The 23,322-nt window shown below is 36.3% G+C and overlaps 1 protein-coding gene across 1 annotated transcript in view; it reads left to right on the top strand.

Moving 5' to 3' along the window:
- Nucleotides 1-23,322, top strand: part of LOC150108910 (sugar phosphate exchanger 3-like) — a 136,860-nt gene that overhangs the window by 87,238 nt on the left and 26,300 nt on the right. The window contains exons 9-10 of the mRNA XM_090404226.1: nt 7,651-7,792; nt 21,997-22,022. Of these exons, the coding sequence (XP_090260352.1) occupies nt 7,651-7,792; nt 21,997-22,022 (168 nt within the window). The remainder of the gene's footprint in view (nt 1-7,650; nt 7,793-21,996; nt 22,023-23,322) is intronic.

The raw sequence follows: 23,322 nt of genomic DNA, 5'->3' as shown, positions 1-23,322 counted from the left end.
GGAATTCTGGTTTTTTCATACAATGACGGCACACAAGATAAGTGATGTGAAGTAATATAGTCTCTATATACGAGTTGCCCAAGCGTGAAATTGCTTCACTTGCAAACTTTGTTTGCTTACACTTGGAGAATGGATTAAACCAAGAATATAATTTCTTGGCATATTTAATTTATAGTATAACCAAGTAAAAAAAAACTTTCAACATCTGTCTCTAATACTGAGAATTTTAGTAATAAGGGGTGACACCTTTTGGTTATTTATATATGGAAATTTGACTTCTGCATTACTTCAACCTTGGTATCACTTCTGGGTCTGGCTTCCACTGATGAGACCTTAATAAAGATTGAATGGAAAAAGTAGAGATCTGTTCTGGACCATGGAGACTTCCACCAAATTTTCTGTTGATCTTTTCAACTAAATTCCAGACTCTCTGTTCGGATTGGAATAATGTTATCTTGAATTGGTATATGTGGTTAAAATTCAAACAAGCAGTAAAGCAGAATATGATGAAATGGAGAAAGGAACAGGCTTTCCTCAAAAGGAAAAAGTTGAAAGACCTGTATAAAGAGAGAAAAAAACCAACACAATGGTATAGAATGTAGCAACATGATTAGAAACATTAACATAGAGATAGAACCGGAAAGACAGAAACAAGTAGAAGAAAGAAATTTTAAGATAAGAATACAGCAGCACTTAGTAGATAGCCCTTCTGCTGCATTCTTCAATTGACAATTCACAAAATTTTGCAAAGAAAGGACTATCACTCAAATCTACGTTGATGGAGAAGACAGGTCCACCACTCAAGACATCCTTGACTCCTCTCAAAAACACTACAAAAATCTGTTTGAAGACAATAGTACTGTTTGAAATTATAACTCTTGGAACATTAATGACTTTTCTGTTCATATCCAAGATGGGCTTGACAGACCCATTACAGCATCTGAAGTTACCACAACCTATAAAAAATGCCAGACAAGAAAATCCCCAGGACCTGATGGTCTAGTGATAGAGCTTTATTGTGAGGACTGGGATTTTATTCTTCCCATTCTAGTTGCACTGTTTAATTCCTTTCTCTCATCTGGACATATACCAAGTGAATTTGTAGTAAGCCATGCTGTCCTCATTCCTAAACCTCATAGAGATCACACCTAAATTAACAGTTGGAGACCTATTTCTTTATCTAATGACTACAACATATTTTTCCACATTATCAATAACAGGTTCAAAGTGGGAATGAGATAAACATAATTAAAAGCACACAGGTGTATGGAGTACCAGGTCGAGTGGTAGAATTTAATCTTTTTCTGCTATGTGATCTAATCTGCTTAGTTAACACGAAAAAGCAGTTGCTGGCATTGCTATCAGTAGACCTTATTCAAGCCTTTGATCATGTCTGGCTTCCCTTTCTATTCCACATCCTCCAGCAAATTGGTGTAAGTAAAAAAACTGCTATCCGTTATCAAAGGAGCCTGTACCAATTCAACTACCTCACCCCCCCCCCCCCCCCTCCCAATTCAACCATTTCTCGTGGTTGAGAAGGATTGTGTCGCTGTCTCTGTCCAGGCCTTCTGAACTATGCAGTGCATCCACTGCGAGACTTGTACCTCCATACTTGAGCATTTCTGGTTGAATATCATCTACTCCTGCTGCCTTTCCACATTTCAGGCTTTTGATGGCTTTTTCTACTTCAAGTATGGATATGTATTACTTAAATAAAAGAGCCCCTTTGGTGATGTAACATTACTTAAATGAAGGAAATAATGTGGGATTTAATATCCCCTTCATTTAAATAATGGATATGTATTCCTGATTGCATACCTGTTGGGTGTTCTTTACCACTGTGCTGTCACTGATTGTTTCATTTAACAATTTTTTGAAGTAATTACTCCATATATCAGGGATATCTTTTTCTCCAGTTTTCATATTATTTTTATCATCTCTAATTCCTTCTACAGCATTCTTTCCTTCGTTTCTCAGCTTTTTCAACATCCTCCAGAATATCTTGCCACCTTCCTGATATTTATTTTCAATGTTTTTACCAAAGTCTTCCCATGACTTTTGTTTATCTAGTTTTACAGGGTTTAGCTTTTTTACATTTGTTTCTCTAAAATACAGTCACACCCCTAGTTACATAAGTAATGCATTCCGTAAACCTTTACGTAACTCAAATTGTAGATAAGTTGAAATAATCAGTATAATGGTATCTGTTTCTGTGTCACATCATCGATTCAGTGAGACGACAATTTCTCCATCTCTGATATCGGGCCCAGCCTCTTCTTGTTAATAATTGTGCCCTTCAATGCTACTGCACCTTTCGTGCTTTCAACAATGCAAACTTTATCCATCACTATTGTATTCACTGTCAAAATAGGTCGATTTATTTCCTGAGCTATTGTTGATAGAATATTCCCACCTTCATACATATGAATTATTTTCAACTTTTCTTCTAAAGTAATTGCAGACTTTTGTTTTTTAGATTTATTACCAGCACATTCGGTTTTGTATTTGATTCCATTTTAAGGGTAAAAAAAAACGACAAAACTAGCAGTAATAACAAGTAATTGAGCTAACCGTGCAAGGCATCTACTACTGTACTGCAATAAGGCTGTCAAAGACACACCTGATCAAAGCCGCAAATGTGTCCATATGCACTAGTAGATTTATTACATAGCTGCAAATTTATGTAAGTCGCATGTTACGTAACTTGGGGTCCTACTGTACTCTAAAAAAAAAAAAAAAAAAAAAAAAAACTCAAAAATATATTCTGTTTTGTCCAGTCTGCAGCTACCAAAATTTACTTGCTCTGTACGAGTGAATAGGCATTTTTGTAGAGCCCTGTATATGTGGGTGTGTATATGAAAAAAATAATAATACATTAAAATCATCCATGCATTTTTTATTTGCCCAAATGGGACACAGAAACCAGACTTGATTATTTAAAAAATAAATTGTTAACTCTTTTTTTTGAAATTGGTTGGCATCCAGTCTCTACAAATTTCAAAATATTAGTGTTATGTCATGTTTCAAATCTGACTGGTATTATTGCTTGAGTTCCTAAGTGAATATTTTCTTTAAAAAAAAAAAAATAAATAAAGAAAGAAACTAAGTGAAGTTTTAAGGTTAAAAAAAAATTCTTCCAGACTAGGAAATGTGCCTTATTTGTGCCAAGTTAGTTCATCATCATCATCATCAAATTCCTGCAATGTACCCTCAAGGGGTGTACAGGATATGACAGTACTACATGAAAAATTTACATCATTACTAACTTCCTATCTACAATTTTCCTCCAAATCAGTCTGTTGCTTGTCAAGACTCCAACATTATCAGATCTTATACTTCTATCGTCTAAGGCACTTTGTACCGTATCAATACACCTATATCTTGATCTTCCTCTGGGTCGGTTTCCTGCCAACCTGGCAGTGAACACTTGTTTTGCTAATCTTTCCTCGCCCATTCTGTTTAAGTGACCATACCACCTGAGATTAGCTCTGCTAACGCATTCCTGGATGTTGACAGTGTCAAGTTCTTTCCTAATATCCTCATTTTTAATATGATATTGCCGTTGATGCCATCTGTTCACGCCTCTAATCTTTCTCAGGACTCTCATATCTGCGGTCTCTAGTCTTTGGTCAAGTGTTTTACTTCTGACCCAGCTCTCAGATCCATAAGTTAAAACTGGTTTGAACACTATCTTGTATACAGCTAATTTAGTGTTCCGACTAATTTCTCTCTTATTCCATATTAATTTATTCAACTGACTTCCCACCATACCAGCTTTGCTGATTCTGTTGTCTATTTCTATATTTAATTTACCATCTTCAGTAAAAATCGTACCTAAGTAGCTGAAATGTTTTACTTGTTCCACAGGTTCTCCATTCACAACACAGTTGACATTTTCAATGATTCTGCCTATTTTCCTTGTCTTTGTCTTTTTAATGCTGACCTTCATACCATATCTATTACAACAGTTATTCAACTTAGTCAGGGAATCTTGCAAACTTGTAGTGGATTTATTTAGAAGTATAACATCATCTGCATAAAGCAAAGAGCTGACATTAGCATCTCCAATTCTGATATCATGTTTAATACCACTTTCCTTCATAATGTGATCCATATAGATAATGAATAACAGAGGGGATAATGTACATCCTTGTCTTACACCAGATTTAACATTTAACCATCTCCATGCACTTCCTTGAATTCTAACTGCTGACTTCCAACTCAAATACAGTCTAAGTATTGCTTGATATAATGCCCCATTGACACCATATAACTGTAGTGTATTGAATAGCTTCTCTCTTGGCACCTTGTCATATGTACAAAATAACATAATGAGTGATCCTGGTAAGATTTATATAATTTCTCCATCTCTAATAATCGGGATAAGGCTGTCAAAGACGCACCTGATCAAAGCCACAAATGTGTCCATACGCGCTAGTAGATTTATTACCTAACTGCGAATTTACATAAGTCGCGTGTTACATAACTCAGGGTCCTACTGTACTCTAAATAAAAAAAAAAAAAAAACTCAAAAATATATTCTGTTTTGAGTACCAGTCTGCAGCTACCAAGATCTACTTGCTATGTACAAGTGGATGAACATTTTTGTAGAGCCCTGTATATGTGGTTGTGTATATGAAAAAAAATATATGTGAAAAAAATAATAATACATTAAAATCATCCATTCATTTTTTATTTGCCCAAATGACACACAGAAACCAGACTTGACTTCACAAGTATACTTGTGAAATGATTGAGAAGGATTGCAGAAGGAAAGCTTTGTGAAGAACAAACTGGATTCAGGCCAAATTTTTACTATGCAGGAAGCAATTACCCATGACGCTACACACTAAATATATCCTATAAATGTATTTTTTGTTTTGTTAATTACATGTTCTCTGGCTGTCTGCCTGTTTTATTAGTGGAATAACTCCTGAAAAGTGTTCAAGAGAAATGCCCTACTTAACCAGAATAAAGACCTTTCAGTTTGATTACAGTCAAAGTAGACAGTCTTTACTGTGATTCACTACTGGAACTATTTCTAAGCCATTCTTAGATTATTCTGGAGTAACTAACTTGGCGGGATGCTTAAGGGTCAAAGCTGTATAACTGAGAGGAGACCTCCACATAGCCTTAAGAGGAATGTGGAGAACCGACCAGGGCTTCTGACCTAATGTCCAATCCTCACCTTCTCGTGGTGCACCTGTTGGGTATCTACTTTGATACTGAACGAACGAGGATGGGCTGGCAATTTGGGATTTAGCCAACCAAACTGTATTCTTATTGGTTAAACCAAAATAAAAAAAAATGATGGTACAACATGACAAAATTTCATTCCGGCTGGGGCGTCGCCCGGTTAAACAAGGCCCACCGTTGTTTTCGCCAGGGAACCAGGGCGAACAGCAAAAAGTCAGCTACTGGAACAAATCTGAAAACAAACCCCAACTCAACATCACCAGAGTTAAAGATCGGTACTATCAAAGTAAGAAGCCTGAATAGCAAAGAAATGGAGCTAGCTGAGGAGTTCGATAAGTACCAGATTGACATAATAGGGGTGACTGAAACAAAAAAGACCAAAACTGGTGAGATCTTTCTGAGCAATAAATACAAAATGTTATATTCAGGCAATGACAATCAAGGAAAAGAAGGAGTAGCCATAGTATTCAACACAAAATACGAGGCTAATCTTCTTGAATGGCAGTCAGTCTCAAGTAGAGTAATGTGGACAAATATGAGAATGGGGAACTGGACAATGAGACTTATTTGTGCCTATGGTCCCACAGATGCTTCTACTAAGGTAGAAGTAAAGAAATTTTTTGAGGCTTTAGAAAAAGCCACTGTCACAATGAAAAATGAAAAGTTGGTCCTTGTTGGGGATCTAAATGGCAGAGTAGGAAATGATTGTGAGACATACAAAAATATTTTGGGAAAATTTGGAGAAAAGAGCAAAGCTAATAATAATGGCAAATATCTGTTGGATTTCTGCTCAGGACATGGACTGGTTATTACTAACACCATGTTCCAACATAAAAATGTGCACAAATTCACATGGAGAGAAGAGGCTAGGAATAAGAAAAGTCTCATTGACTATGTTATTGTTGATAGTGATGTTTTCTCCCTGGTGCAGGACACCAGAGTGTACAGAGGATTTGAAATTGGAAGCGATCACTATTTAGTCTTGAGCAGGATAAAATTGAATTTCATATTGAAAAGAATAACATGTAAGAAAGTTTTAAAGCGAATAAACGTTGAGCAGCTCTCAGATGTGAACTGTAGACTAAAATACACAAAGATTATTGAAAAGAAAATGAAAGAGTCTGAGAACAGGAATCAAACCTTGGGGATTCAGTGGCAAACTCTGAAGAAAACATTGATTGATTCTGCCAGAGAGGCATGTGGTGAGGTTGTGTGCAAGGATAAAAAAATCAGAACTCCCTGGTGGACACAGCAAGTTAAAGAGGCAGTGAAGGAAAAGAAGAAAGCATATCAAAAGTTCCTGTCAAATAAGTCAGCTTGTGCTCTTAGAGAATACAGAGACAAATGTAAGAAAGCTAAACAGTGTGTAAAACTAGCTAAACAAAAGTCATGGGAGGACTTTGGCAAGAATATAGAAAATAAATATCAAGAAGGTGGCGAAATATTCTGGAGGTTGTTGAAGAAGCTTAGGAATGAAGGAAAGTGTGCTGTAAAAGCAGTTAGAGATGATAAAGGTGACATGAAAACAGGAAAAAAAGAAATCCTTGAAGTATGGAGTAATTACTTTGAAAAACTGCTAAATGAAACAAGCAGTGATGACAGCACAGTGATAAAAAAACACTGACCAGGCATGCCATCAGGAATACTTATCCATACTTGAAGTAGAAAAAGCCATCGAAGGCTTGAAATGTGGAAAGGCAGCAAGAGTAGATGATATTCGACCAGAAATGCTGAAGTATGGTGGTATAAATGTCTTACAGTGGCTGCACTGCATAGTTCAGAAAGCCTGGACAGAGGGACGAATTCCCGATGATTGGAGTAGAGCTCTCATAGTACCCATATATAAAAAGTGAAATAAAACTGAATGTGAGAATTACAGAGGTATTTCCCTTCTGAGTGTTCCTGGCAAGATCTATGCAAGTATACTTGAGAAACGGTTGAGAAGAATTGTGGAAGAAAAGCTTGGTGAAGAATAAGCTGGATTCAGGCCAAATAGAGGCTGTCAGGATCAGATCTTCACTTTACGACAAATAGTCAAGAAAGCATGGGAATATAACAAAGATCTGTATTTAAGTTTTGTCGATTTAGAAAAGGCATACGACAAGGTGCCAAGAGAGAAGCTATTCAAAATGCTGCAGTTATATGGTGTCAGTGGGGCATTATATCAAGCAATACTTAGTCTTTATTTGAGTTGTGAGTCTGCAGTTAGAATTGAAGGAAGTACAGGAAGATGGTTTAATGTTAAATCTGGTAGGAGAGGAGTTTGGAATAGTTTGTTGTAATCAGATTATTTGTTACAGTGCAAGTTGACTATACTGTTTGTGATACAGAACATCTAAATTACAAAAATAAAATAAATATACAAGGCGTTAGCTGATTTTTTTTTTTTTTTTTTTTTTTTTTTTTTTTTTTTTTTTTTTTTTTTTTAATTATATGTATTTTGTTCCATTACAGTATGCACTGTCTTATGCTTGCCTGAAGTTGGTAAACTATTCATTCTTTTTCTGGCTACCTTTTTACCTTCACAATAAATATGGATGGGAAGAATCAAAAGCTGATGAAATTTCCATATGGTATGATGTGGGTGGAATTGTTGGTTAGTATATATACCTTAATAATGAATATATATTGTCTATAAATTTCATAATTTTTCACAAAGAAATATCCATTTAAAAAAGAATACTAGTTTGGCAGTATCTCAGATACCAAATTTTTAATAGTTTTAGTATTTTTAACATGACAGTCATATTCTGTTACTTATATGGATGGTTTCTATAATGCATTCTTTCTACTTTGTGATGCTTATTTAACAGTAAAAGATCAGTTATAGCTTTATAAATCAAATGCTAGCACATGAATTTTCATTTTGTAGTGGATTGCTGTAAGGCATTGATGCTCAGAAGGAAGAGTTTAAGATAGTATTCATCTAACACATTTCTGGACTTAACAACTGTGATTTTATTCTTGATGCTACTTGCTTGACATTTTCATTTACTTTTTTTTTTTTTTTGGATGAGAGTTGCTTTTTTTTCTTCCAGATCTTTCCATTAGCTTACATAAGAATATTTGTATTATGAGCAATTGCATTATCTTCTGCAGATTGCCACCTTAAAAGCATATCCTCCCTATTTGAGGGGAAAGTACCACCTAGACATCTAGGTGGTCATTGTCTCTCATCACCTGGTGATGGCATCACTCTGCTTTTTGAAGGTGTTAACTGCCATATTTGTTACTATTGCTTATGGCACTTTTTTCTTCCAGATCTCTCCATTAATTTACATCAAAATATCTGCATTATGAGCAATTGGGTTATCTCCTGTGGATTGCCTTAAAAGCATATTTTTTCTAATTGGGGGGGGGGTGCCAACTAGACCTCTAGGTAGTCATTGTCTTTCTTCACTTGGAAATACTACCACCCTGCTTTTTGGAGGTGTTAAGTGGATACTGTCGTGTTTCATCTCCAGAGTAGGATCTTCGGTTTCTGTCCCCCTTTTTTTTTCCCCATATGCAGTGTGCAGGTTATACCCTGCTGCGTATGTCAACACTGTTATTATTGAGTTAGGGAACCAGTATCTCTTTCATTTGAGGGTACAGCAGTAAAACAGTTTTCCTCATGCTGGCCATCATATAGTATATGGGATCAAATCCACTGGCAACACATTGTAGGCTTTCTTATCAGCTGGTGCTTCCTTATCTTACTACTGTTGCTTACTCTGCCAGGTTGTGCTTGGAGGATGTCTGAGTGTGCAGTGTGTGTATATAGCAGTGTGCAGGAAGCACTGTTTCCTTCTTTATATCAATGACGTTCTCTCTCTCTGACTTGAAATCCTATTCATAGTTTTGCTGATGTACTCTCTATCCCTTTTCAAGAAACCCAGTGTTATTCAAATGGGGAAAGCTTCAAGAACCACCATAACTAATGATTAAACTTAAAGCCAATCTCCTCACAATTCTCAAGTGGGGTGAATACAACTTAATAAAGTTCAGTATAAACAACTCCCTTACATCAGCTGTCTGTCTGTCTTAAGTTTCTTCCATCAACTCCACCATATAAGATAGTCGTATAAATATTATATATCTGCAGATGTCAAAATATCTGCCATAAAAATAACAAAAAATTCAACAAAACAGTGCAAAAAAATAAAAGCACTCCCTCCACAATATAACATTAAAATTTCTTCTTCATTTTGCCAGTATATGAAACATAAACATTAATAATATACACTACCACCTACAGACATCAAAGCCCAATTTTCTATTCCTAACTGAGTCCCAACTGCTATCTTCCATGATTACAGTCCACATCAACTGTCCCAATGAATGAAAGTCCTAATTCCAGTAAGGATTATTTTGGTTATCAGATGTCATCTCAGTTGGTAATGTTGTAGTGCCAAAGGATATAATGCCAAGATTGGCTGGAAGGATAATCTATAGAAAAGGAGTTTAGGATAAGATTATGGTCAGAGTTTCCAAGAGCAGAGCAAATGTACACAGTATATATGCAGGGAGAGCTGGTTACGAAAAGGTTCAGAGTGTTGAAAGAATGATGACAATTCTTTGATATTCTGGTTGGTAGGCTAATTATTTGTGATAGATCATGACTGATGGCAAATGATTTCAACTTTCCTTTTGGCTTAATCTGTTCAGTTAGATCAGGCATGGGCAACCTTTCCTAGTTCGGGGGCTAAATTATCATTCTGTCTCCGCGTCAAGGGCAGGACCAAATTATTAAATAAAATGAATTAAAACAAGTTGCTACTTCATATTTCATTTATTAATATAATGCTTTGGTATAATAGGGGTGACTGAAACAAAAAAAGACAAACTGGTGAGATCTTTCTGAGCAATAAATACAAAATGTTATATTGAGGCAATGACAATCAAGGAAAAGAAGGAGTAGCCATTGTATTCAACACTAAATACGAGGCTAATCTTCTTGAATGGCAGGCAGTCTCAAGTAGAGTGATTTGGGCAAATATCAGAATGGGGAACTGGACAATGAGACTTATTTGTGCCTATGGTCCCACAGAAGGTTCTATTAAGATAGAAGGGAGGAATTTTTTGATGCTTTAGAAAAAGCAACTGACACAACAAAAAAGGAAAAGTTGGTATTTGTTGGAGATCTGAATAGCAGAGTAGGAAATGATTGTCAGACATACAAAAATATTTTGGGAAAATTTGGAGAAAAGCTAATAATAATGGCAAATATCTATTGGATTTCTGCTCAGGACATGGACTGGTTATTACTAACACCATGTTCCAACATAAAAATGTGCACAAATTCACATGGAGAGAAGAGGCAAGGAATAAGAAAAGTCTCATTGACTATGGTTTTGTTGATAGTGATGTTTTCTCCTTGGTGCAGGACACCAGAGTGTATAGAGGATTTGAAATTGGAAGCGATCACTATTTAGTCTTGAGCAGGATAAAATTGAATTTCATATTGAAGAGAATAACATGTAAGAAAGTTTTAAAGTGAATAAAAGTTGAGCAGCTCTCAGATGTGAACTGTAGACTAACATACACAAAGATTATTGAAGAAAAAATGAAAGAGTTTGAGAACAGGAACCAAACCTTGGAGATTCAGTGGTAAGCCTTGAAGAAAACTCTGATTGATTCAGCCAGAGAGGCATGTGGTGAGATTTTCTGCAAGTATAGAAAAATCAGAACTCCATGGTGGACATAGGAAGTTAAAGAGGCAGTGAAGGAAAAGAAGAAATCATATCAAAAGTTCCTGGCAAATAAGTCAGCTTGTGCTCTTTTAGAATGCAGAGACAAATGTAAGAAAGCTAAACAAAAGTCATGGGAGGACTTTGGCAAGAACATAGAAAATAAATATCAAGAAGGTGGCAAAATATTTTGGAGGTTGTTGAAGAAGCTTAGAAATGGAGAAAAAAGAGTACTGTAAAAGGAGTTATAGATGATAAAGGTGACATGAAAACGGGAGAAAAAGATATCCTTGAAATATGGAATAATTACTTCGAAAAATTGCTAAATGAAACAAGCAATGATAGCACAGTGGTAAAAAATACTCAACAGGAATACATATCCATATTTGAAGTAGAAAAAGCCATCAAAGGCTTGAAATGTGGAAAGGCAGCAGGAGTAGATGATATTCAACCAGAAATGCCGAAGTACGGTGGTATAGCATTTTGCCTTACAGTGGCTGCACTGCATAGTTCAGAAAGCCTGGACAGAGGGACGAATTCCCGATGATTGGAGTAGAGCTCTAATAGTGTCCATATATAAAAAGAGAAATAAAACTGAATGTGAGAATTACAGAGGTATTTCCCTACTGAGTGTTCCTGGCAAGATCTATGCAAGTATACTTGAGAAATGGTTGAGAAGAATTGTGGAAGAAAAGCTTGGTGAAGAACAAGCTGGATTCAGGCCAAATAGAGGCTGTTGGGATCAGATCTTCACTTTACGACAAATAGTCGAGAAAGCATGGGAATATAACAAAGATCTGTATTTAAGTTTTGTTGATCTGGAAAAGGCATATGACAAGGTGCCAAGAGAAAAGCTATTCAATACGCTACAGTTATATGGTATCAATGGGGCATTATATCAAATATGGAAATAGATGTATTTGAGTTGTAAGTCGGCAGTTAGAATTGAAGGATGTACAGGAAGATGGTTTAATGTTAAATCTGGTGTTGAGACAAGGATGTACATTATCCCGTCTGTTATTCATTATCTATATGGATCACATTATGAAGGAAAGTGGTATTAAACATGATATCAGAATTGGAGATGTTAATGTCAGCTCTTTGCTTTATGCGGATGATGTTATATTTCTGAATCAATCCGCTACAAGTTTGCAAGATTCCCTGACTAAATTGAATAACTGTTGTAATAGGTATGGTATGAAAGTCAGCATTGAAAAGACAAAGACAATGAAATTAGGTAGAATTGTTGAAAATGTCAACTGTGTTGTGAACGGGGAACCTGTGGAACAAGTAAAACATTTCAGCTATTTAGGCACGATTTTTAGTGAAGATGGTAAATTAAATATAGAAATAGACAACAGAATCAACAAAGCTGGTATGGTAGGAAGTCAATTGAATAAATTCATATGGAATAAGAGAGAAATTGTCATTTACAAACAAGTTAAACAGCTGGGGCCAAAGAACAGAGTCCCGGGGCATGTTACTGGTTACCCTTCTTTCTTGAGACACTGCTCCATCATACCCAACCTGCTGGTATCATTTAGAGAGCCAATCTCTGATCTATCTAACCAATATACTATCTGTTGCCATCCTCTGCAGCTTGTATATCAGCTTATCAAGGGTAATCTATCAAATGCTTTTGTAATGTCCAAGAATATCACTGTATATGATTTTCCTTTATCTAACACACCCATTACCCTATCATAAAATGCAAATAAATTGCTAAACAGAACCTACCCTTTACAAATCCATGTTGACCATCATAAAGAATGCTATGTCCTTCAACCCAGTCCTGTATTCTATTCCTAACCAATCTCTCCAACACCTTGACCATGACTTCAGTTATACAGGCTAATCTGTAATTGGAAAAACCTGTCATAGAACCATGCTTGTTGATTGGTACTATTTGGCCTTTTTTCCACTCCTTGAGAACCCTACCAACTGCAGGGGGTTTCATTAAAGAACAAGGTCAAAGGCATAGCCAACTGTTCTGCACATTCCTTAAGAATATGTGGTGATATGTCATCCATTCCCACCTGATTAACATCTAACCCACCCAACTCCTGATGCATTTCCAATTCTTGTAATACGTGCCTTCCTGCACATCATTTGCTCCAGTATGATATTAGCTGATAAAGTGCTTGTTCAATAATTTCACTATGTAATCTTCCTGCTTTGTCTTAATCTTATATCTTATAGGCTTTAAAATGTTGTGAAATGTCAACCTGGTTGGCCGAGTAGTTAGCATATCCACTCTCCAGCCAAACGACTGTGAGTTCGAATCCCACTGTAGGCATGGATGTTTGTGACTGTCTGTGAAAAATACCAGTGGTGGTGATGTACGGTAGATGGCATTGGTGTAGTTGTTGGAGACAGAGCTGTAGAACAGGTGCCCTCCCTCGATGAGTCTTTGGACTCCCTGGAGGTATCACATAATAATAATTATAATGTCAACTGCCTTAATTGTCAGCTGCCGCCATTTGTTATGTTGTACTATATTTTATTTGCTCACACGCTGTAGGCTAATAAATTTATTTGTTTTCCAACTGTGCCAGTTAGACTATATATTGAGTGTGAGATTGTAAGATTCTAAGCTGAAGACAAAGCAGATATTGTTCTTATTCCCCTCTAACTTTAATTTTTACTTGATCAGTCGTGGCTTGAACTAAATCACTTTATTAAGATAGATAGACAACTTTTCGTTACTCAATCGCATGCAGGTTTGAATTTTTGGAGAATGCATTGACAAAATCAGTCCAATGTATTGTTCACAAACCATTTAATTAAATCAAGAATTCTTATTGCACTGTTCGATCATTTATACAGTTTTTGTATTTGTACAGCACATTTATACAGTAAAATCACAATTCTTAATTACAAATGTTTCTAAATTAGGTTTAGTTCTACATTTCTACTTAAAAAAAAAACCAAAATACAATTTAATACATCCTACTATTCATTCTTATACAATGCGATGTAAAGCACACATTGAATGAGTCTAAATCAATATTAACTTACTCTACCTCATACAATACTTTTCTTACTGTTATAATTATTAACTTACACAATCTTATCGTAATTATTTACGTCGTCACAGTTGATTTACGAAAGGAGACACACTTGATGTGAATTTATTTGGAATTATTACATATCTAGGTACTTACAATGAGTTGCATTGTAAGTCTTTACAATACTCTCATTCATGACTGTCCATTACACAATTCTTTTGTTCACACGATGGTGTTCGCTTTCCTTCTGCTGGCTCGTTCTTGATCTCCTGCTGAATTTCTTCTTTGAGTTGTTGATAATTCTGTTAATAACACCTTATTAACAACTACCTCTTATGAAGTTATCACCACATCCAAAACATTAAAGCCTCTAGTTGCTTCGGTCACATGCTGCTTAAAATATTTATCTCTTAGAAATTTAACAACCTTGCTTTCCTTGTTCCCATACTCTGTTCTCCTTCCATTCTATTTTCTTGTAATTAAAGTCTCCCATCAGGATCACCTTCTTTTTACATGCCAAATTAATTTGCCTAAACATCTCGCAATTAGTATTCTCTGCATTCCCTGGTCTATAACAGCATCCTATATTTCAGTTATTGCTGAAAGGATTGCGGTCTTTTTCAATATATCCTCTGAACTTCAACTCTCTGTTTGCCATCATCCCTAAGCCTTGTCAATTTCCTACAGTCCAGTATTATCAATGTGATACATATGCAACCTTTTCAACATGAAGTGCATAACCTTGCACTTTGTAATATTAAATTGGTAATCACTATCCTTTGCCCACACTGTCAATGTATTTACATTATAGTTCAAAATAAATCCTATCTTGACAGAGAATTCCACATGTTTAGAAACTTCCCAGAAGAACACTGTGTGGTCACTCCTACCAAGGCAGAGTGTCTATTTTGGTTATGGATATACACTACTGGGAAAGAAGTCAATGGACAACCCCATGGGCAAGGTGTATCTTGCCATGCAATGAGTCACATGTTTATAGATAATGCTCCTAAGTCAGTGCAGCTGTGTCCAGGTGAAATGGCTGCAAGAAAGGAACTGATGGAGTTCGAAAGAGGCATTATGATAGGATGCCATGTTGGAAGTCTATCTGTTCAGTAAATTGTTGATAAATTGGATCATCCCAGGTCAACAGTCAGTTATATCATATTGAGATCAAAGCACAGGAAGTCAACTGCAAGTACTACCTGCAGTGGATGACCAACTGCACTCACTAAATGTGAATGTAGGACAATATATAAAAACTGCCATTTGTTGCCCAACATGTTGAATGCAGAGTTCCGGGCTTAAACTGGAACATGAATCTGAAAAAAAAAGTGTATACAGTGAGACATGGAAGCTTGGAAAGCTGTGTTATGGAGTGACAAATCATACTACACCATCTAATGAGCAGATGGATGGGTGTGGGTGTGGCATATGCTAATTGAACATCTCTTACCTGAGTGTGTAACCCCAATCATGAAATTCAGAGGTAGCAGTGTGATGTTATGGTCTCCTGGTTTGGTCACCATAGCTCAGTCCTTATAGATGAAGCCCTTTGGTCAGAAAGATCTGAGTTCGATTCTCATCAGTGATGTGAGGAACCTTTATCTGGTCTCTTTCAACGAAAGGTGAGTTAGCCAGGCTCATATAGAGATAGGGTTTTTTTCCTGGAAACTTAGGTTTTTCATCCTCCAGAAAATGATCTGGCAAACTGGCTCTGTGAACACACGCATCTACAAACATAGGACATGCTGGGAGGCATAGGGCCAACCACCTTATCCTTGAGACAGTTATGGCTGCGAGAATAAGAAACCTTGACACCGTAAAAGGTAGAAGAGGAGGAGGATTAAGAAAGAAAGAAAAACTGATGTGCATGAGAAAAATGGACCTGGTTTAGCATGATGGATTTTGTAAGATGTAGTGTATATTCTATGTATTCATTGTCAAGAGTGAATGGGTTATGGTATGAGAGCAAATATTGATAATATAAGGAAAGATAGTGAAAGTGTTCTGGAGAATGTGGAAGTAGAGAATATTAGTGCACACAAAATATGAATAAGAGCAGAAGTGGCTGAAACTAACAATGAGGTGACAGTAACGAGTGAAATAGCATGCTTATGCGACATCTTTCACAAGACAAAACAGGAACAGAGCAACTGGAGAAATGATTGCCATGTGGTTCTGCAGGCAGAAGAATGAAAGAAAAAGTGAATGGGGAAGTATGAAAGTGTAAGAAACCGGAAATAAAGAGAGGATATTATATGGGGATTCAATGATAAGAGATATACTAAGTGAGAAAGTGATGAAACATTTAGCAGGTGCAAAGGATGAAGAATGCTAATAAACTTTTAATTCGCAAAAGGGAGAAGTGAAAGAGCTGATTTTTATGGCAAGAACTAATGATTTGAAAGGAAAGACATAAGCAATGAGAGGGAATATGCAACTGTAGTTGAAAGAAGCAAAAATGAAGAACAAGGAAATAAAGATTGTGAGTCTGCCGCCTTGGTATGATAGGACAGAGTAGAGAAGAAAAGCCATGATTGCTAATGAGTCAATTAGAAGACTGTGCAGAAAGACTGGGCAGTTTATTGATGTATAAAGTGAATTTGATGGACAAAAGAACTTGTAGATTCTTGAAGGACATTTAAATGGAATTGGAGTTAGATGTTTGGAGAATGTTTAATGAGAGATTGGAAGTGCAAAACCAGGGAAACTAGAGATTGGGGGGGGGGGGGGGTGCATTCAAGAATATATTTGGACATCCTTGGGATAAACAAGCATGGTACAGAAATGATTTATGCAATGCTGAACATGATCTCAGCTTTCTGATTTGAATGGTAATGACATAACACAACGGTAATTGTGGATACAGGGGGGGGGATGTTGAAATGCATGTACACGAATGCCAGAGGTATCAGAAATAAGGGAGAGTAATTTTTGGCATTGATCAGCTTGACTTGGTCAGAAATTATAGGCATCAGTGAGACCTGGTTGACAGAAAATTATAGCTACAGGGATAGAATGTAAAGAGTATTGCATTTTCAGGAAAGACAGAGGGAACAGGACAGGATTTGGGTACGGCTAGTGATAAATAAAACCAACTAAAGTTAAAGAAGATGTTAGGTGTGGGAGAGATAATTCATTAGTGACTTTCCGATGTGAGACAGAGGCTAATAGGATAAAATATATTGTTGGTTGCTGCTATAGACCAGGGGGTGCACAGGAATATGCAGATGCTATGCATCAGCAGATTTACACAATAAGTACAAGCTGATCAATTATTATGGGAGACTTCAACTAAGGGGACATAGACTGGAGTGAGGAAAAGGGGCATGGCAAGATGGAAGTGGAATTTATACAGTTCCTAAGAGATAATTACCTGAAACAACATGTTATACCAAGCAGGTTATCTTGCTTTCCAAGGAATATATATCCTGCTTGGAAAGAAGTCAACAGGCACCACAGTATGAGGAACAAACAGCAATGACACCCACCTAATAAGAAGAAAGACCTCCTTTCATTGTGATAGCTGCAGCAATCCTACATGACAAACTTTCCAAAAAGCATACAATAGCAATAAATGTGAATATTGGACCATTCTTTGAGTAGGCATGTAATGTGGTCCTGGAATGTTATGGAGCAGATGTCCCTTGATCTCACCCAATGCTCCACTTTATCCCACAGATATTCAATAGGGTTGAGATAAAGGATCCGTGAAAGCAGTCAAGTGTGGTGGCATTCATGTCCACAACCCATAGAGTTGCAGCAGCAACTTTATGACATTGTGCATTGTCTTTTTTATTATTATTATTTCGGGCGACTCCAGGAGTCCTTAGACATCGAGGGAGGCCCTAAACATCATGTCCACCTAACTATGCGATTACATTCTCACAGTATCTATCATATCTTGTCTTGAACTCGTTCACCGTCATAGCACCCACAACAGACTCTGGCAGCTTATTCCACTCATTTACCACTCTAAAAGTAAAGAACCCAGCTCTAACACCCCTGCTAACCACACTCTTGCCCAGCTTCCATAGGTGTCCCCTAGTTCTCCCACCACCAGTCCTGATCTCAAAAATATCCTCTGAATTAATCCTATAGAATCCCTTTAGCAATTTGAATGTCTCAATCATATCTCCCCTCCTCCGCCTATCAACTAGTTTCTGCAACCCACAAATCTTCAACCTGTTCTCATATGGTTCATTCCATAGACCTGTTATCATCTTAGTCACTCGCCTCTGGATCCTCTCCACCTCCTCCCCATCAAGAAGGAACCGAGGTGACCAAATCTGGGCACAGTAGTCGAGATGAGGTCTTATCAATGCTCAGTACAGAGGTACAATAACTTGTTTGTCTCTGCTCGTCAAGGTATTTTTCAACAACCAAGTGAGTTGATGAGCTGATTTAGCTACTTTTGCAGTGTGCCCCCTAAACTTCATCTCCCTATCCACCAACACTCCCAAGTCCCTGGCCTCATCAATCTCTTGGAGTACAGTTCCACCAATGTGGTATACTGCTGCTAATCTTTTCACCCCAAAATGCATAACCTTACATTTTGTCACATTAAATTGACATCCATTCTCCTTAGCCCAAACTCCAATCTATCTAAGTCATCCTGCAAGACTTTGACATCTTCTGCATTCACTATTGCCCTACCCAACTTTGCATCATTAGCGAACAAATGAATTGTTCCGCTTAGATCCTTCCCTATATCGTTAACGAACAGATTAAACAGCAGTGGTCCAAGAACAGAACCCTGCGGCACACCACTAGTCACAGGCCGTCTTTTGGACTCTACTCCTGAATAAACTACTCTCTGATATCTCTCCATCAACCAACCACCTATCCACCTCACCAACCCTATATCCATTCCCATATGTTGTAGTTTACGGATTAGTATTCCATGTGGTATCCTGTCAAACGCCTTTGCCAGGTCCAGCAGTATCACTGTAAACCCATTTCCCTTATCCAGTTCAGCCGTCACCTTGTTATAAAACTTGAGCAAGTTACTGAAGCATGATCTACCCTTCACAAAGCCATGCTGTCCCCTGTACAGTATCTTGTTTTCATCAATCCATTCCTGTATTTTTCCCTTGACTACTTTCTCTAAGACCTTGACAATGACTCCTGATATGCTGATCGGTCGGTAATTTGCAACCGTAGTCTTGGATCCTCCTTTATGCAGTGAAACTATTTTCCCCTCTTTCCACACCTTCGGGACTAAGCCAGACCTGAGACTCAGATTAAACAACATGGTCTTGGTGAAAGAAAATTGTCAGTTCTGTAGAAATGCCACAAAATAAAAAGCATTACATTCCAGTTTGTTCAGATACCTCTTGGAGTTATAGTCTCCTGGTTCTTTCATGGTGCTGACATGCATGGTGGCTCATGCATGTCAGCACCATGAAAAAATGCTTTCCAAATGATATTTCGTATTAAATTTCTGAAACACACCACACACTCATTGGGTGATGAATCACTCAACTTGATAATCTAAAGAAGCGTTTCCCAAACTTTTCCGACGACGGAACGCTTCACAAATCCTGAAATTTTCACGAACACCTTGGTTATTTAGTAATGTATCAATTAATAATTAATTGTTAATTCAGCTGATTTTTTAGTATTAATTGATTGCTTATTAATTAATAATTAATTTAACATAAACATCATTAAATTAATTTGTGCTGATTTTCATTGACATATCCCATTCTTATCACCAAAAATTTATAATATTATAAGTACCTATGAGTGAATGCAGACTTTTGCTCCTGTGTGCTGGTAGTTTTCCCCTCCTTTTGTACATCCTGGAGATCGCTTTGTAGGCTGGTGGTGGATGACTCACTATCTGTTGCGTCACGAACACCTTCAATAAGAGATTTCTTAATACTAAAATTAAATAAAGTCCCTCGTCTCTTATTCATATTAAAATTTAAATCTTCAGGCCTATTACTTTTAAAAAATCACGGCACTACAGTTTTGAAACTTTCACCCTACAATACGAACTTGCGAAGAAAGTATTCAGTATTACTAAATTTGAGAACCGGATACAGACTACCTTAATCTTCAATTTTAGTGGAAAAATTTTCTTTATACTTCCTTGCTGATTGGTCACTAACATTTGCAACACAGATTTTATTTCTTTCAGTTTTGAGAACAGAGGACACGCCACCCATTGTTGTAATCGGCTTGCAAGCAATTTTTATGATCGTTCATAAACAGCGGTATTCTCTTTTCCCCGTTGTTGAAAGATTTCGATGTGTGAAAATTGATGAAAATTCATGAATATTTCCTTGTTTAAAAATATGCCGCTTGGTCACTGACATTTGCTACACAGATGTCATTTCATTCAGTTTTGAAACAGAAGATACATCACCCATTGTTGTAATCCACTTGCAGGCAATTTTTATGACCGGTCATAAACAGCGGTATTCCCTTTCCCAAATGTTGAAAGGTTTCGATGTGTGAAAATTAACGATAATTCATGAATACTTCCATGTTTAAAAATACACGACTTGGTCACTAGGCACCACATTTGCTACACAGATGTTATTAGGTGTTCTGGGTCTGAGCTTTTCGACATATTCACAATATTATTCTCCTCAGAATATTTCCACTATAAAATATTTATTCATGAAAAATACTTAGAAAACTAAAATGACAAATTCCAGGAGAACTTCTCGCGGAACACTTGTTCACTTTCTGCAGAATATAGTTTGGGAAACCCTGGTCTAAAGTAAGATCTAACCAAATTTAATTCATCAGATATTATCTTTCTAGCACACACACCACTTGACCTGTTAACAGTTAGCTGATTATTGTAAGTTCAGCCTTGTTTTGAATTTTCCTAAATTGTTATCATCAATGATGTATTGTTTTATTCTGTCCAAATTTTGATTCGTATGATCAGTAACTATTGTTTAATTGTCTTTGGGAATGTGGCAATGTTAACATGCTGCTGTTGAAGCTTTGGTAAAGATATTTGTAGAGACTTCGATTGCAAGTTTTCCCTCATTACTATTGTTGATATACAGTTACTATTTAAAACCATCTGCTCTAACAGTTTCCGAAAAATACTGCGTGATGTAAAATTTAATGTTGTGAAGATGATTTCATAGAAAAAAATTTTTCCAAAACGAAGATGTTCATGTTTATAGTGCATGAAAGCAGTGCATACAGTGATGTCTAAGTGGCAATTATTACAACTGCTTTTCCTTAGCTTACTCCATGGCAAGTCATTGATTTTCAGTTGTTTTTTTTATTAATATCTCATGATACTCTGAACATTTATTTTTGTAGGATCACGAGAGGATTAAGAACATGAAAAAAAAAAAAAGGCACTAGTGTCCATTAGTGGGAGAAGGGTTAGATAAACTGGGAGGCCACATTTTTTGGGGGACTTAAATTTGCTGTATTTCAAACCAGCATCCTATGAAAACAAGCTAAAAAACACACACACTGGAAAATACTTATGTGAACAATCATTTAATCACTATCATCATCTATCCCAACAATATAGTATACTCCAAAATACAAAGCCAGGACTATGTTCCAATGATGCAACTCTTGCTACAGAATTCAGCTATCTTCATTCATTTAATCCAGTGACTATAATATCTATACAATAGAAAACACAGCACATTACTATCACAGTGCTACTTACAAGTCATTGCAAGTCTTTTATACTATCAGACTGTAGTAATGAAGCTCATCAAATTTCAGTGTCATCATTAATTTACAAATAAATTTTGGAGACAATTGTTTGAAGACATATTCCAGTAGCAGCTTTAAACCCTTCATTTTATCCACCATTAAGGGTGATATAATAGGATGCTAGTTACTTGAAAAAATTATCTGTATATTGTAGTGTGACAAGTTGTTTGTGATTTCAAGATGCTGATTCGAAATTGAGTGGAATGTTATTAGTTCAATCAGTGTATTATTCATTTTGTTCTTGAGGTTTTGTGTTTAATGCTACTATACTTAAGACAAGTAAAATCCACTGTCTGAACTTAATATATGTTTGATTCATATTAAACATGCTATCAGAATTGTACATGTCCTAATTATAGGAAATGTATTTGTATGCGTATTTATTTATTTATTTATTTTTTAATCTCTAGGTAGTATCATTGGAGGATATGTATCTGTAAGTATTACTAAGCAGCCTGTAAAAAGGTGAAATGTGATTAGTTTATTTTAAGTGCATCATATAATCTTATCAGTCCTTACATTCAGTAATAACTTAAGATTGAATTAGTTTCCCTTGCTAAAAATAATATGCATTTATGAAATTTGATCGAGTAGGTTAGAGCAGTGGTTCTCAAACTTTTTACCTTTGAGCCCCACCTAACAAAAGAGAACTGTCAGCCTCCCCCCAACTGGTTTTATTTATCAAATTAGAAGTCATACTAAGTTTGATGTTTTATTCAGTTTATTTTGTGTTTTCTACATACTATTTAACAGTGTTTGACACAAAATAATTAAAGTATCACAATATTAGGCCTACAATAAAAATTAGTTTTAACACTTGCAATTAACCAAAATATGTATTGAAATGAAACAATATTTAACTAACAAGTATTTAATTTTTCTCTGTAAAAATAATAAAACATTTAAATGTCAAAGTCTAATGATGTGATTGATGGGCCTGCTTTTGAGAACAAAGTTATCAAAACGTGGGGTAATATCAGAAATGGCCACTTTAAGTCCTTTAGCAATATTTAGTCTTGAACGATACTTTGAGAGCTGGGTCAGAAGTAAAACACTTGACCAAAGACTAGAGACCGCAGATATGAGAGTCCTGAGAAAGATTAGAAGCGTGAACAGATGGCATCAATGGCAATATCATATTAAAAATGAGGATATTAGGAAAGAACTTGACATTGTCAGCATCCAGGAATGCGTTAGCAGAGCTAATCTCAGATGGTATGGTCACTTAAATAGAATGGGAGAGGAAAGATTAGCAAAACAAGTGTTCTCTGCCAGGTTGGCAGGAAAACGACCCAGAGGAAGACCAAGATATAGGTGGATTGATACGGTACAAAGTGCCTTAGACGATAGAAATATAAGATCTGATAATGTTGGAGTCTTGACAAGTAACAGACTGATTTGGAGGAAAATTGTAGATAGGAGGTTGGTAATGATGTAATTTTTTCATGTAGTACTGTCATATCCTGTACACCCCTTGAGGGTACATGGCAGGAATTTGATGATGATGATGATGATGATGACGATACTTTGACTTCATAGCTTCCAAAGCAGAAAAGCCTTTTTCGCATAAATAAGTTGTTGCGAAATGAATAAGGATCTTCAATGCTTTTTGGCTCAAAGTTAGGAATTCCTTGCTGATATGTATCCAGAATTCTACAAAGACAATTCCTTAAATTTACTTTTCAGTGAAGTATCACTAGGGAGATTGATGAGTTGTTCTTGCTCATTTACGTTCA

This window comes from Typopeltis vanoorti, chromosome 2, assembly GCF_054136105.1.
Source record: "Typopeltis vanoorti isolate ZY-2024b chromosome 2, IOZ_Tvanoo_1.0, whole genome shotgun sequence".
NCBI lineage: Eukaryota > Metazoa > Arthropoda > Arachnida > Uropygi > Thelyphonidae > Typopeltis > Typopeltis vanoorti.
Note: the sequence above shows the minus strand (reverse complement) of the source record. Positions and strands in the feature narration are given on the sequence as shown.